Genomic DNA, 15,043 nt, shown 5'->3' on the forward strand with positions numbered 1-15,043 from the left:
ACTGCAGAGATAAAACAGACAAAGGCTATAATGATTTTAAAGTGACTTTTAAAGTGACAGAGAAACCTTTTTTCTTCTTTGATTGGGTGGTCCGGTATCAGTGAACGTAAACTATGAATGATTCTGGAGGTTTAACAGTTTTACAGATTGTTGAAGAGTTCACCCTTTATGTTGCCTCTTTCTTCTTGCTTCCCAAAACATGTCTCCTCTTTCTCTCACCCCCTCCTGTGCTTCTTCACCTCATTCTGCTGCCTTTCACCGAGCTTTGGACTGACTGTGTGTTTAGGAGAGACAGCGGCTGGGAGGGAGAGGTTAGATTCCTGATCCCTGTCGAGTCTTGTCACAGGATTCCAGCTTCTGTCAGCCCGGGGATACATGGAGAAAAACTGAGGCGGATAACGGTCTTTAAAGGTAACAGACACTGACTGTGTCAGAAAACAATCCGCAGAGTCAGCAGAACTGTGAAGGTTTTGTTGGGGTTTTTAGATCATTTAGAGTGAGTTACAGATACTAAATATCTACATGGGCATTATTTCTATCTAGCCGTGAAATAAATCAGCACAATCCACATTTTTTAGCCTCAATGGTAAAGATGATTAAAAGCTCTTAAAATCTTTCATTGCAGTGACATAAACTCACACTGAAAATTTTAGAAAAACACAACTTTTAATATGACTTTATTTATTCAGTGAGATAAAAACAAATTCCACATTAATAAATAATTTAAAAAGAGGGGCTCGTCCCCCCGTTTTTACTGGCTGGGCAGCATTTATCACTTGGTGAGAAAATTGTTGTACTGGTTCAGATTCACTACAATGAGATGATAAAAATGCTCTCCTAAGTACTAAATAAACTTTTCGATTCAACAGATTATGATACATTATGAGCTGCACATTAGTCAGCACGTCATTTTTGGTAGATTATATTTTATGATTGCACATTAACATTGTGACCATCACTAATTAATGATATAATAAACTAAAATCACTTCTGGGAGGGAAACACTTTGGTCTCCATTTAAGCAGAAAACTCCTCCCACATCAGCTCATCATTTCTTTTTCCTCTTAATCCACCAGTTGAACGTTAGGGAACACACCCACTAACTACAACCTGGTTTTCTGCCAACAAGACACCACTGAGCCTTCTCTTCTAACATTTAGCTAACCTGGAAGAGACAAGGAGAGGCATCATTCCTCTGAATCTAGGTTGCAGAATCATTATCTTGAGGAAAGACTCAGTGATGATGCACTTTTTGTTTGCTGTCAGAGACCACCTGAATTCAACATACAGTATATTGCAGCATGGTATTTGCATGGTATTTCCCAAGGTATTTGCAAGAGAAACATACCCACAGCATCTCAGATCCTGCACCTTACTTAACAGTAGGCATGAGGTGCAGGATAAACACAAGTTCGCGTCCAGCCTTGTTTGTCACATTTCCCTTTGTTTTAAACTTTTCACTTATTGCTCTGACTGTAGATATGCATATGCAGTTTTAATTAAGTTTTCTTGTTGACATTTTCTGACAAATCATTAGAATGTCATGTTTTCTTGCCCTTCCTATATTTGAAGAGTAGCTAAGACCAATGAACCACTGTGTCTTGTCATATTTATAAACCTGGTAATAAAGAAATTGGATTACTGAATACAATTTTCCAACTCTGGTGAATTTACTACATTAAACTTTGAATCACAATATTTATTGCTGGAAGTGAGAGGCATAATAAGTGCCCTGTTGTTCTGTTAAAAAAACTATTTTGGATTTTTTCCACACTGCATAGACTTAAATTAAAGATTGATTATTTTATACAGTTTCCAGCGTATGATTATGCTAAAATTCAGATGAAACAATGAACAAACAAACAAAAACACAAAATAAAACAACAAAACAACCACAGCAACATCTGCCATAAAGAAATAGAAAAGCTTTACTTTCTTGGCAGCAGCAGATCTTTCTCGCCGCTTGGTGTCGCTGTTCAGGTCCACGCTCTGCGGCGCTCTGGATCACGTGACCGATGTCAATAAGGAAGTGTTCCGGTACGTTTAAAAACAAGGCGCCAGCAGTTAATCAATAAAGAAAATAATCCGGTGAGCAACATTAACGGACACAGAAACTATCTCTTTTTTGCTGCTTTCTTGTTCAAACATTTTATTTTAAATTGTCTTTAACTTCTTTCTTATTTGTTTTGTGAAAACATTCAGATAAACATTATGCTAATGTTAGCATGTCTTATATGAATTCCTGCTCAGTTTCCTACTCTCTTCTCGCGTGATTCTGCGGGTTTACCAACTAATCCGTGTCCTGTCCGGTTCTCAGGGATGCCCGGTTCGGATCAGGTTCGGTTCGGTCGGAAACGCGCCCTGCCGTCCTGTCCTAACCCGCTTTTCCTCCAGTGGCTCACAGAGCTCCGGGACGAGGCGAAGGAGAAAGGCCTGAAGATCCAGTACACCTACCAGAAGGTACCCAGCTCTCTGGAGCCTCTGCAACGGCTTCATCCTGGTGGATGGGATTAAGATCCATCTCTCAGTTCTTGTGTCAGTTCTTCGATAGGTTCCGGTCCATATTTTCTTCAAGGCACGACTTTCAGATAGGTGTCATCTGTGGAGATTTTCTTGTGCTTGTTTGAGTAGAAACTATGCAGAGCGCCATATGGTGCAAGGATTGGACCGAAATTGAATGAAAAGGCAGCCGTGAACCTCTGTAGATCAAAAACACTTTGCAAGATTACAACCAGATGTTTGTTTTAAAGGATGAGTGGTTTAAAAGTTTTGCACCTTACTGTACATCTGTGATCAGCGCTACAAGAAAAGAAAAACAAGCAGAAACAAGGAACAAAAAAACAGGAAGTTTGGTAGACATGCAAGAAAGGTTTATTGTTAAATATCAAATTTATCAATTCAACACTTTTCAAGCATCGCATACTTTTATTTTAGCAAAAAAGGTTTTTGTTAATCAGCTGTGAACTATATTTAATCCAAATAATTTTAATTTGTCTAATTCTTTCAGGCTATCAATTCTCTGAATAAATATCCACTTCCACTAAAAAACGCAAAAGAGGCAAAAATCCTTCAAAACTTTGGAGACGGAATCTGCAAAATACTGGATGACAAACTGCAGCGATATTACAGAGAAAACGGTAAGAAACAGATAGGGAGGGGAGGCTCTATGGATGAACGGACTGACAAGTGACTGGATGGATGGATGGATGGATGGATGGATGGATGGATGGATGGACAGACAGACAGACCAGTTTATGCATGGAGATCGGATGGAATAATGGCCAAAGAGTTCGATAGTTGGACATGAAGGTAGATGAAGGGGTGAAAAGATGGATTGAAGTAGATTGACAGTTGAATGGATGGACAGATGGATGAATGCATGAATTGATAGATATATGGTTGGCTCAGACAGATGTTTGGCAAACAAATAGATTAATGGATGGAGGGTTGGGTGGATTTTTACAGCCAAGCTTGTAGGTTTAACTGAAAGTTCACATTACTTAAAAAATCATACAATTAAAGAATATTCCTTTAAATGCCCCCATTTAAGAAAATATTAAATGTTTAATAAAACAATTTTTTTTGCCTGTTTTAATAAAATTTATAATTTTATGAACACAACAAATGGGGAAATTGATTAAAAAAATAGTATTAACAATGTTTAAAATAAGGACTCTTACTAAACATTAATATAGAAAGATGTAAAAATAGTACCTGAATAAAAATGTACAAAATATTATTCTGTTTAAAATGTTTAATGAAATAAAACTGCAACACTTGCTCAGTTCTCCCTGTTCACTTCTATTGTTTCAGGTTCCAACGCTTCAATTCACTGCTTGCCCAAAGGGGCGCCCCCTCCTGGTCATAAAGACAACAACAACAGTCTGGGTCCTAGGAAGGTGGATAAAACGGTGTTTCCATTATTGTCTCCCTGTTTAGACTAAGGTGTAGAATAGGATAAACTGTGCAATGATTATTTGTTTAAACTTTTAAACAAATAAACATAAAATGGTGTTCTTGGGATGATGAACAATGAAATTGTGTGTTAAAGCACACAGAATATTGTGCACACACAGACAGACAACACGTAATCCTCATTTATGTCATAACATGTCTGAAGTATAAATTTGCAGTGAAATCAATTAAATTATTTGTTTCATTAGTTATAGTATTTATGAATTTACTCAATTTTATCGGGGTGTATGTCCTCTGCCTTCCACCAGAGGGTGCTGTATGACCATCCTCTCTTTTGACCTCAGATAAATGAATAAAAGGTTAGAAGCAATTGTCCTAAAATTTCATCTTCTGGTTGAGATGAGGGGAAAAGGAGGGGATCTTTGCTCATTTATTTGCTTTTTTTTTTTTTGCTCTGATATTAAAAGGCATTTTAGTAATACATATAGGTATGTCAAATATTAAATCCGGTGTGAAAACTGTTTCAATCATAGTTTAAATGCTATAGTTTGAGCCAAAACTGTCATTGTGTAATCATTCTGTTCTAGAGGAATGATGCAGGTGGTGAAGAGAAGGACAGAGGAGGAGGTGGAGGGACAAAGAAGAAAAAGAGGGAGTATGTACCCCAGAAGAGGTCTGGAGGATACGCTGTTCTACTCAGTCTTTACAGAGAGTCACAGGTACTCTTCTGGTGCTGAGTTTAAGTTTAAAATATCATGGGCTTGGATCAGGATCAAATGTTTCTTCATATTTATCACCCTGTAGATACCGGGCAGTAAAGGCTACATGTTTAAGATGGAGCTACAGTCAGAAGCTCAGCCTCTCTGTGACAAATCTTTCACAGTGGTGAGTGTTTTCATGTGAACCCCTGCTATTACTCCTGCTGTCAGTATTTTTTCCCTAAAACTGTTTCTCACCCTCTTTGTGTTTGCGGGCAGCCCGATCTTGGCAGCAAGTACACCGCCTGGTCCTCAGTCAGCACTCTGATCCAGAAAAACCTGCTGATAAAGACTCACAATCCTGCCAGGTGAATATTCATTATTCTTAATGTTCAGGTTATACAAAAGTATTCATAGCCCTTGAACGTTTATACATTTTATTATGTTAAAACATCAAAACTTTGTGTTTTATTGATATTTTATGTGAAAGACCAAAAGAAAGTTGTGCTTAGCTGATTAAAAATGTTTTACAAATCTGAAAAGTGTGGCATATTCTTCCCTTTTGAGTCAGAACTTTGTTGTACCACTTCTAGAGGCAATCACAGTTGCAAGTCTCTATCATCTGGATACTGTAATTTTTGCTCATTCCACTTTGCAAAATAGCTAAAGTTCAGTCAGATTCTCTGTTGGATTTAGGTCTGGACTTTGACTGGGCCCTTCTAGCACATGAATGTGCTTTGCTCTAAACCATTCCACTGTAGCTCTGGATGCAACTCAGATTATCTTCCCCGACACTGCTGAAGAAAAGCACCCCACATCATGATGCTGCCACCACCATATTTCACCATGGGGTTCATGGTGTTTAGATTTGGTTTAATCAGAGCAGAGCAGCATCTTTCCTATGTTTGGGGTATTCTGCTTCTTTACAGCAAACTTTTAAAGCCTTTACAGAACAGCTGTTTTTAGACTGGGTTTATGTCACATAAAGGTGTACCTAATTTAATCATTAGCTGACTTCTTAAGGCAGCCGGTTACACTGGATCTTTTTAGGGTTATCAAAGCTGAATACAAAATTATGCCACACTTTGTAAAATAATTTGAAACCATGTATCACATTCTCTTGGTCATTCAGAATTTTTACTACTTTATGCTGGTCTATCAAATACCTCCTTAATGAAATACATCGAACTTTACGGCTGGGATATGTTAAAATGTAGACAGGTTACAGGAGATGTGAATACTTTTTCAACGCAATGTTGTCATGTTGAGACAGTTGAGTCAATCAACTTAAACATTTATTTTCCCTACAACAGTCACATTTGATTTTGCACTTTGCTCAGAGATGTCTTTGCCACAGGCTTAGGGTCTCTATATTTCACTTACTCTCTGTTTCAGATATTCTCTGACTGGTGAGGGTCTCGCTTTGGCCGAGCGACTGGAATCGGTGGAAAAGGAAACGAGAAACCTCCCAGGGAAAGACGGGAGTGAAGGAGATGGACTAGAGGACGAAAAGGAAGAAGGGGTGGTTGATCTTACTGAGAGTGGTGATGACGAAGAGGAGGAGAAAGCTGACAGCCTTTCAAAAAGAGCTACCAGTGTCATTCAGTCAAGGAGTGAAGCAGGGGGGAATTCTTTACCAGAAAAACCACAAAATACCCTGAAAACGAGCCGAAAGCCAAATGGAGAATGTCTTCTACCTGGAACCTATGATATCATCTTGTGTGTTGACTTCATCGAGACCACTGGGTAAGAACCATTTCTGCATGTCTGTGCAAATCAACAAAGACGGTGAATAAAAAATATTTATATTTAAAAATGATTGTTTGTGCAGCGGCAGCCACCACCGTAAGCAGGAGCTCGTCAAAGAGCTACAAAGGAACGGAGTCAACTTCGATGTAAGGAAACTGAATGTTGGAGACTTCCTGTGGGTGGCTCGGGAAAAGGTCACACCAGTTCCAGGTAACTCATACAAGACCAGAACAAAAATATAGTCAAAATACACTTTAAAAAATCCTCTGGACATTATAGAAAAAACACAATGCCTCTAAGAGGAAAATAGCACAGCTCAACTGTCTTTGCAGTAGATAAATCAATAGGGAAAAACCAAACTAATATAGATCACAATTACCTTCAACACACTTTTTATTGGCACTCCAGACAAAATCCCTGAGGGTAGTTAACAGTCAGCCTGCAGGTTGTCAATGAGTGTAAATCATGTTGTTGTGGAGGAGTAAGGAAGACGACACAGGAGCGAAGTTTGATCACCTCAATTATTCAACTCTAACTGAGAAAAACAGAGTCACAGAAAGTGGCAAAAACAAACATATCTGTAAATCTTAACATCCTGTGGTCTGGGTGTAAGTAGAGCCCCATAGTGGTCTGCCACAGTGACTCCTAAAGCTCGTTTTACTTTTATGCCATTCCCCTTTGTATGTTTAGGGCTGTAGAGGCTAACATGGTCCATCTGACCAGCTTGTAACCCAATTTTAGCAGGTTTCGTTCTCAAAATGACAGTTGATTTGTTTTTAAATAGGGCTTTCTGGAGTAGTTAGGAGCCGTCCATGTTGTACCTGCAGTACACAGTTGACATGATCTTAGTTTTACATATCATTTAGAAATTCTCATGAGTGAGTCAGGATAACACTTAATCAATGTTGATCTAAAGGCTACTCAGATCTATTAAGCTAACTGATATCTGCTACTCACAGCACAACTTTTGTAAGGGCAAAGTTTCACAACTAAAGAAAATGTCTGTCTTGTTTAAGCTAATGATTTCCACAAGTCAAGCATTTACATTTTTACTGTTTTCTAAACTGAACGTTTTTGTTGCTACGTACAATTGCATTCACAGAGGCTGCTGTGGCACTATCTTCCCATAAATTTAAAAATTAAATTAAATTAAAATTAAGTTAAATCGTCTTTATTGGTCATTGCACATGTACATTACAACAAAATTAGTCCTCTGCATTTAACCCATCCCTTATAGGGAGCAGTGGGCTGCCTTTGTGCGGCGCTCGGGGAGCATTCTGGGGCTAAGGGTCTTGCTCAGGGACCCAGAGTGACAACCTGTGGGATACGAACCCGGCTTGTGTCCCCTCCGGAACGCAAACCTCCTGTTCTAACCACTAGGCCACCACTGCCAAAATGACATAACTCTATCAGCTTGACCTTGTTAGCTGTTTTGAGTAGCTTTTAGCTTGCGTTTGTTAGCTAATAGTTTTAATGTGACTAGATGTTAGCTTGACTATGTTTGCTATTATCTTGATATGAATTAGTTTGACTCTGTAAACGATTAACCCAACTAGCTGTTAGCTTGATCCTGTTAGTTTGACTTTGTTAGCTTTTATCCTGACTTTAACTAGCCACTAGCTTGACCCTGTTAGCTGTTAGTTTGACTTTGTAGCTGTTAGCTTGACCCTGTTAGCTGTTAGTTTGACTTTGTAGCTGTTAGCTTGACACTGTTAGTAGTGTTTTTTTTTTTACTTTGTTAGATTTTAGTCTGACTTAAAGTAGCTTTTAGCTTGACTGTGTTAGCTCTTAGCTGGACTTTGAATAGTGGTTAGCTTGACTTCGTTAGATATTTCTTCCAGGTTCTGTAAGCTGGGATCACTGACTGTTGTCTACTGCAGGTTAGATACTGAAGCAGATCAGTTACTTCACAGATCCACATCAAGAACTGAAGTATCCTTTGAACCTAACTCAGAAAATCCAGATTTCCAATATAAAGACAACGCACCATCTGACCTAGCAGCTAGAAAGTCCTTAAGAGCTTTTCTAAGAACTATACTTTAATTAGCGGCCCCCTTTAAACACAATTGTAATGATAAATTCATAACAGTGCATGAAAGTGTTCAACACATTCTCACTTAGCACAACAAACTGCAACTTGTATTTATGCTGTATATACAAATGATTATTTCCAGGTCAGCTGCGAGCTCCTGCAGGCAGAGAGCTTGTCCTCGACTATATAATTGAGAGGAAGAGGATGGACGACCTGTGTGGGAGCATCATCGACGGACGCTTCAGGGAACAGAAGGTGAGCGTGTTTGCAGAGTTGTTCCAGCAAAACGTTTTGTTTAATCTCCTTTTGTACATTTGTTCGGATCCCCCACATCTTAATCTTCAAGGAGTCTTTTTCTATTGAAACTGCGTTACTCTGAAAAAAAGGGGAAATAATAGAATTATTTAGTGCCCAAAGTAATCGGTGTATCTTTTTTCTTTTCATTTTAGTCTGTTCGAATATCATGTCACACTGCATGCATTTGCCTCAAAGGTCTGACATTGTTTACCAAAAAGGCTTCAAGTGAAAGGAAAAATATAATAAGCAATAAAAAAGGAAAAACTAGGCTTAATGCTATAATTTTCCTCTGTTCTATAGTTTCGACTGAAGCGGTGTGGTCTTCATAGGCCCATCTACTTGGTAGAGGGCAGCAGCTCGTCCGCTGCTCACCTTAGTTTACCTGAAATGACTCTACAGCAGGCCATCATCAATACACAGGTAAGAATATACCGTATATATACTCTGAAGAAAGTACCTGATACTGAAGGTTCTGTGTTAGCATATACTGACTGTTTAAAAGGAGTTTGGCAAATAGTTATTTTTAATTTGGGCAAACATTGCTTTGAGTTTTAATTATTTTGATTTCGAATTATATGGATATTAAGACTTGTTTAAACATTACTATCATAAATACAAATTATTGTTACGTTTAGGACCTTTGGAAGAGAAACAGACCCACAGCATCACACATTCTCCACCATACTGAACAGTGGGCAGTGCACATAGGTGTTTTTCCCCAAATATTCGTCCTTTGTTTCATGTTTGTTCCTGAAATGCTCAGTAGTCTAATCTGACCGAACACATAGGTCCTCGTTTGGCGAGTTAGGAACGTAACAACGGCGGGCTGACTTCTATCCCCCTCGCCGCATCTGTCCGTTCACAAAACAAAAGGAGACGACCTAGAGGCACCTTAATCCTTCCTTTAAGTGTTTTGTGGCAGCAGTAAAAGCTTTTTACACATCTTGACCTCAAGTGTAGAGCACTATGTGGTTGGCTTATAGCAACAAATGTTGAAAATCTGCATCAAAGATTGATTATTTATAGTTTTCTGCTGTCATTTTTGGATTTTTGTTCTAGGTGGTCGACGGCTTCTTTGTAAAAAGGGTCCAGGATGTTCGGGAGTCTGCCGCCTACCTCACAGTCATGACCCGTTACCTGACCAAACTGTATCAGGTACAGATAAAAACTGTTTTATGTTTTACATTCGCTTAAAATTTGTGTTTGTGTGTTTCTCTTTTAATTCTTGTTTCACTTTTGTTTTTGTTTTTTTGCATTGGAGGCCTTTTTGTAGCAATCCACCATTTTAACAACAAATACATGTGCATGTATTGAAGAATTTAAAACTCAATGCAACATATTTCTGACGTTTTTATAAACAGCAAAGAAAAATAATGAAATACCGTACTGATGACTTGGAAATATGTCCTTTTTTTCTGTGTGTTTCAGAACCGAACGCTGATCTGTCGCTCCAGAGAGCTGGAGGGGGATGTAACAAGTGATGAAGAGGAGAGAGGGATCCCTTCCCGCTCTCTTATTTCTTTTGCAGAGTTCAACCATGGTGCTGTCAAGAACAAGGTAATATCTTCCCGTTGGTGTTCTCAAGAAGGCACGGTGGAGGTAAAATCTGTCTTGTTTTTTGAGAACGCACAGATCTTATGTCTATTTCCTCTTTGTCTTCAGTGTCAGACGGTGAGAGAAGTGTTTGCAAGGCAGCTGATGCAAATTAGTGGTTTATCCGGTGACAAAGCAGCTGCTATACTGGGGCAGTACAGCACTCCGTACAGGTAAATCATCTTGTGCCATATAAAGATATCTCCGATAAAATCTTTTCAGTAAGATGAGTGTTGAAATTCTCTTTTTAAGATGAGAAATGTTCTCTAGATTTACATGCAAGCGGACAGAAGCATTAGTAGAGATGGACATTTCAGCCATGCAGAAAGACAAAACGAGAGTCTGGTCAAAGTTAACAAAGTATAACGTGACTTGAGACCATAAAGTGATATAGAAAGTCTATATGTCCAGAATTTCAATGCACTCCAAATTGTGTTCATATTCAATTTTAAACCTGAACTTGCTGCAGTGAAGTTGTCATGAGAAGTAAATCTACATTAGAAATCCAGCCTGGTGCAAGTGTAGAGAACAACTATTGTGTTGAAGCGAAGTGAAACTATAGAGGAAGAACATGTGAACATTGGATAACAGAAAGGAAGTAGAAAAATTTAAAACCGATTGGATGGTGACTTCCCGTTAGTTTAGATGAATCAAATTGACCAATCAGAAGGCAGATTATTTGGTTGCCTTTAGACAAGGGTTGAACTCTGCAGGCCTGCATGTTACCTCACTAGGTTACTCATGCTCTCAGCCAGTTTGAGTCCATATTTTAAGGCAATTTTTTCCATTTGAAACCTAACTGGAAACATACTCTTATCCCCTTAATTTACTGCATGAAAAGTTTGAACATGTCATCTGTTTATGACTTTTATGATTTCTCTTCTCAGTCTGCTGGCAGCCTATGAGAGGTGTGGAAGTGAAGCAGAGAAAGAGAAACTCCTCTCCTGCATTCGATACGGGAAGCTGAAAAGGTTTGCATCACATCATGATTTTCTGATTTTACTGAAACCGTCTTTAAGGGCCGAACGTCATAAAAAATTACACTTCAACATTATGAAGTGCTTGCTGATGCCGTCGTAGGTAAAAGAAACTGCACCTTTTTTCATTCCCGGGTTTTTGCATATGTGGCCTAAAATAAATTAATCAGATTTTTACTGGGTTATAAAATCTTTTAAAGATAACCTTAAGGGTAAAAAAACACAACAGATTGCATAATTTATTAAGCAAAGATTAAGATCTAATGGAAAAGCTTTGTGTTTAAAAACTACGTACATCCCATGGTGCAGTAGCTTATAGAACCACCTTTAGCAGGGGTAACTCTCAGTAGTTTCAGCCTCTGGCCCACTCTTCTTTACACCATTGCTTCACTTCATTGAAGTCTCTGTACAGCTGTCTTAAGGTCCTGCACCATGGATGTCCTGCAGCATTTCAGGTTGGGGTTTGGAGCTTGACTGAGCCACCGGGACTCCTTGATTCTTTTCTTTTTCAAACATTTTTGGTCAGGCTGCAGCTCTCCTTTGACTTTGGAAAACAAAGAAGATCGTGGTTGAATTATAAACATCGAGGTGTACAGGTCGTCTTGTTGCAAAACAAATTATCATGCCTCTACTACCGTGCCTGGCAGTTGGGATTTGGTGTTTGGTGATATGCTTTTTTTTGGTTTCCTGCAAATATGAATAACGGCCAAACATCTCTACGTTGTTCTCATCTGTCCAAAGGACATTGTTCAAGAAGTCTTAAGGTTTATTCAGATACAGCTTTGAAAACCTGAGTCGTGCTGCCATATTCTTGTTAGAGTCCTGGTATGAACGTTTCCATGAAACATGCTAACTGAGGCACACAGAGTCATTTTCCTGACAGTTTTCATTCTTTTACCATTTTAAAATGTCCCCACCCTTCCCCATGTCTCTCATCATCTCCGCCACTGAGGAATTACATCAGCTGTGAGCATTAATGGCAGTTGTACTCCACCCAGTGGACCAAATACATTATTTATTTGCAAGAGACACTTGAAATGTAATATCCTACCAAATATTGCATCTAAGTAACCCTTTATAATTGCAGTGTTACACACAATGATGTTGGATTGATGGCTGCAATTTGATAAACTATGCAGCTTTGATATTAAATCTTTTTAGAGCCTGATTAAGATCATCTTGTTTTACTATGTCTTGAAAGCCTAAAATACCTAAAAATAAAACGGAGATGGTCTTTCTTTTCACCACAAGTGGATGTGGACATTTATTTGAGCTTTCTCACAAGACTTATTCTTCAAAGAGACTAATTGTATGCCAAAGGTGGTTAAACAAATGATCGGGACAGAATGCATGATTTAGAAGTAGAAATAACCTTTATTGTCCCTCAGTGGGGAAATTCAGGTGTACCAGCAGCAAAGTGAAAGCTAAATCAGAGCATTCATATTCACAATAGGAATATAAAAACAGAATAAGGGACTGTACAGTGAGGGCAAATTTACAGCATAAGAATGAATCCTGTTCAGTTATTAAAGCTAGCAGACTCGGATTCAAAGAAATGTGTTACTGAGTAAGATGATGCACATTTTATACATTTATTACATGTATATTTGTGCATAAAAACAACAACCCACTATTTACAAGAAATGGAAAAACTGCAAATAACAGCAAAGATGTAAACAGTTTTTGAGATTGTTGGGAGCATTAATGCTAATAAAGTCTGACAGCTGCTGAGAGGAACGATCTGCTTCTAGGATGCAGCTGTCTGTTACTGAAGATATTTTTCAGTTCTCCAACAGCTTAATGCATGGGGTGGGAGACATTGTCCAAGAGTGATGTTATTTTTGCACTTTATTGTTCAAGTAACAACCCAGGTGCTCATAAGAGTCCGCTATCTCAATATCAGTCCCTTGGATGTTCACTGGTGTCAGTGTGGGTGGTCTGTGGCTGCGGAAATGCACCACCAGCTCCTTAGTTTTCCCCGCGTTGATCAGGAGATCGTTCTGCAGGCACCAGTCCATAAAAATCTGAGTCCACTGTCTGTCTGAGGATGTCTGAGTCATCACTACATCTATCATGCACAAACACAGTCAGATCACTTTTTCTCTTCTTGTGGTCCGTAGTAAATGTAAACCGTTCGTGTTTATGTGTGTATCTGGAGTTAGCGTGGTTAGCACTGTCTCAGTCAGGATAATTAAGCTGCTCTCTCTGTAGCCTCTCTGAAGCTGGGTAAGGGTTGCTAATTCATGCACTTTGTTGGGAAGAGATCTCACATTAACCATTGTTAATGGACGGAATAACGGGTCTGTACCTTTTCCTCCCGTTGCAACACCCATTGCTGAATTGGGTCTTGCCACCACCCACCGAGTGACATATTGGGTCACTCTGTGGGTGGTGGCACAGCGGAGCTACTGAGGCTAGCAGCTAATCTCTGTAATAAACATTGGGAGCGTGGCCGCTCATGCAGTCAACACAAATGCCATGAAAAAAGAAAATAAAAACAAAGGTATCCACAAAACGGTTAGCTCCATAATGTGTACCAGCAAAATGGAACTTTCTCTAATTCATTATTTTCTCTGTTTTTCAGAAATTTGGGTCCAGCTCTTAGCAGAACGGTTTATCAACTATATTGTACTCCAGGAGCCCTTACATGATCTCACTGACAAATCATTTTACCTACATAGATTCCTGATTTGTCTCAGATATGCCTGTCATCCTGCAGCAGCAGGTAATGTTTTGCCTCATGTGTTTACATTAAATCACTAATTTTAAACATGCTGCTCTGTTTTAAAAAGTGTAAAACATTCATTTTGTGAACTTGTATGAAGAATTTCAGATTTGTTTTCTGGTATTGTCACCAATAAAGTTTATTTTGTTGCACTCTGATGTTTAAATAATTTCTGTCTTGTTCAGAGAAAAGTTGTCACAAACAGTGTAAATATTTTTTTGATTTCTATGTCTTTGTCTAATGGGGGGAAAAGTGCGTAAATATGGCATAGAAAGGCTTTTTAGATTTTAAGGCATTACTGCACAATTCAGGTGGCCTCTTCTAATTAAATTACTTTTCACTTAGTGATATATTTTGCAGCCCTTTTAAAAGGTAAATAATTGGTTAGGTGGCAAAGTCATTCGGTTCAATGCAAATAGTAAGTATTGAACATGTCTTTAAAACATGTAAGAAACATTTGTTGACCACATGGGTCTAAATATGAAGAACACCTGTTGAATAAGACAACAGCATCCATCCAGTCGTCTGGACCTGCTTATGCAGGGTCAGGGGATTGCTGACGGCAACCAATGACCAATAAAATCATGCAGTGATATCAAATTTCAGTGTGAATATGTACAGAAACCAAGGTTTGTTTTGAGGAATTGTGAGTGAAACCAAATTAACTCTGAAAGCTAAATAAGAGCAATAGCTGCGAACGAACACAGACGGTGTGACAGCTCGGTTAATAGCAAAGAAAATAGCAGCTGCAGAGCTATTTAGCAACCCTTCTAAGTCTCACATGTACCTTTTAATATGAAGCACTGCTAGTACACATATTAAAGAGTAGAGTCCCTAAAGTCCCTAATAAACTTTTGTTTTACAGATAAACTGTATAAATTGCACCTTAAGGGTGCTATCTGCAAATTTTGACATTTTCGTGTCACTCTGCTCACCCTCCATGTTTTTAATATGTCAAACTAAGCTAGCTAGCTTTTCCTCCTTCCTGACCACATCCCTGCTTAACCCCCTCCCTTTATGCCCACAGTTGGCCGTGCCCCTCGGTGTCTCTTGGCAC

The 15,043-nt window shown here is 38.8% G+C and overlaps 1 protein-coding gene across 2 annotated transcripts; it reads left to right on the plus strand.

Annotated features, from left to right (window-relative positions):
- Positions 1-1,992: 1,992 nt before the first annotated feature.
- mus81 (MUS81 structure-specific endonuclease subunit) lies at positions 1,993-14,138 on the plus strand. Of its 2 annotated transcripts, none has more exons than XM_047385189.1 (16): positions 1,993-2,088; positions 2,318-2,460; positions 3,008-3,137; positions 3,814-3,911; positions 4,503-4,634; positions 4,720-4,800; positions 4,893-4,981; positions 6,009-6,359; positions 6,445-6,572; positions 8,537-8,649; positions 8,992-9,111; positions 9,751-9,846; positions 10,120-10,248; positions 10,354-10,457; positions 11,172-11,255; positions 13,846-14,138. In XM_047385189.1, exons 2-16 carry the CDS (start codon positions 2,320-2,322, stop codon positions 13,910-13,912), a joined length of 1,863 nt encoding a protein of 620 aa, XP_047241145.1. In that variant the 5' UTR covers positions 1,993-2,088; positions 2,318-2,319; the 3' UTR covers positions 13,913-14,138. The 2 variants fall into 2 exon arrangements, with proteins under 2 accessions (XP_047241145.1, XP_047241146.1); XM_047385190.1 differs by having other exon boundaries at positions 3,814-3,899.
- The last annotated feature ends 905 nt before the right edge of the window (positions 14,139-15,043 follow it).

This window comes from Girardinichthys multiradiatus, chromosome 14, assembly GCF_021462225.1.
Source record: "Girardinichthys multiradiatus isolate DD_20200921_A chromosome 14, DD_fGirMul_XY1, whole genome shotgun sequence".
In the NCBI taxonomy this organism is placed as follows: domain Eukaryota; kingdom Metazoa; phylum Chordata; class Actinopteri; order Cyprinodontiformes; family Goodeidae; genus Girardinichthys; species Girardinichthys multiradiatus.

Bases quoted from the DNA above. Each gene is read 5' to 3' on its own strand.
- mus81 (XM_047385189.1), top strand. From the start codon at position 2,320: ATGCCCGGTTCGGATCAGGTTCGGTTCGGTCGGAAACGCGCCCTGCCG. The intron at 9,847-10,119 runs GTACAGATAAAA...TGTGTGTTTCAG, and splicing joins ACCTGACCAAACTGTATCAG to AACCGAACGCTGATCTGTCG. The intron at 10,458-11,171 runs GTAAATCATCTT...TTCTCTTCTCAG, and splicing joins CAGTACAGCACTCCGTACAG to TCTGCTGGCAGCCTATGAGA.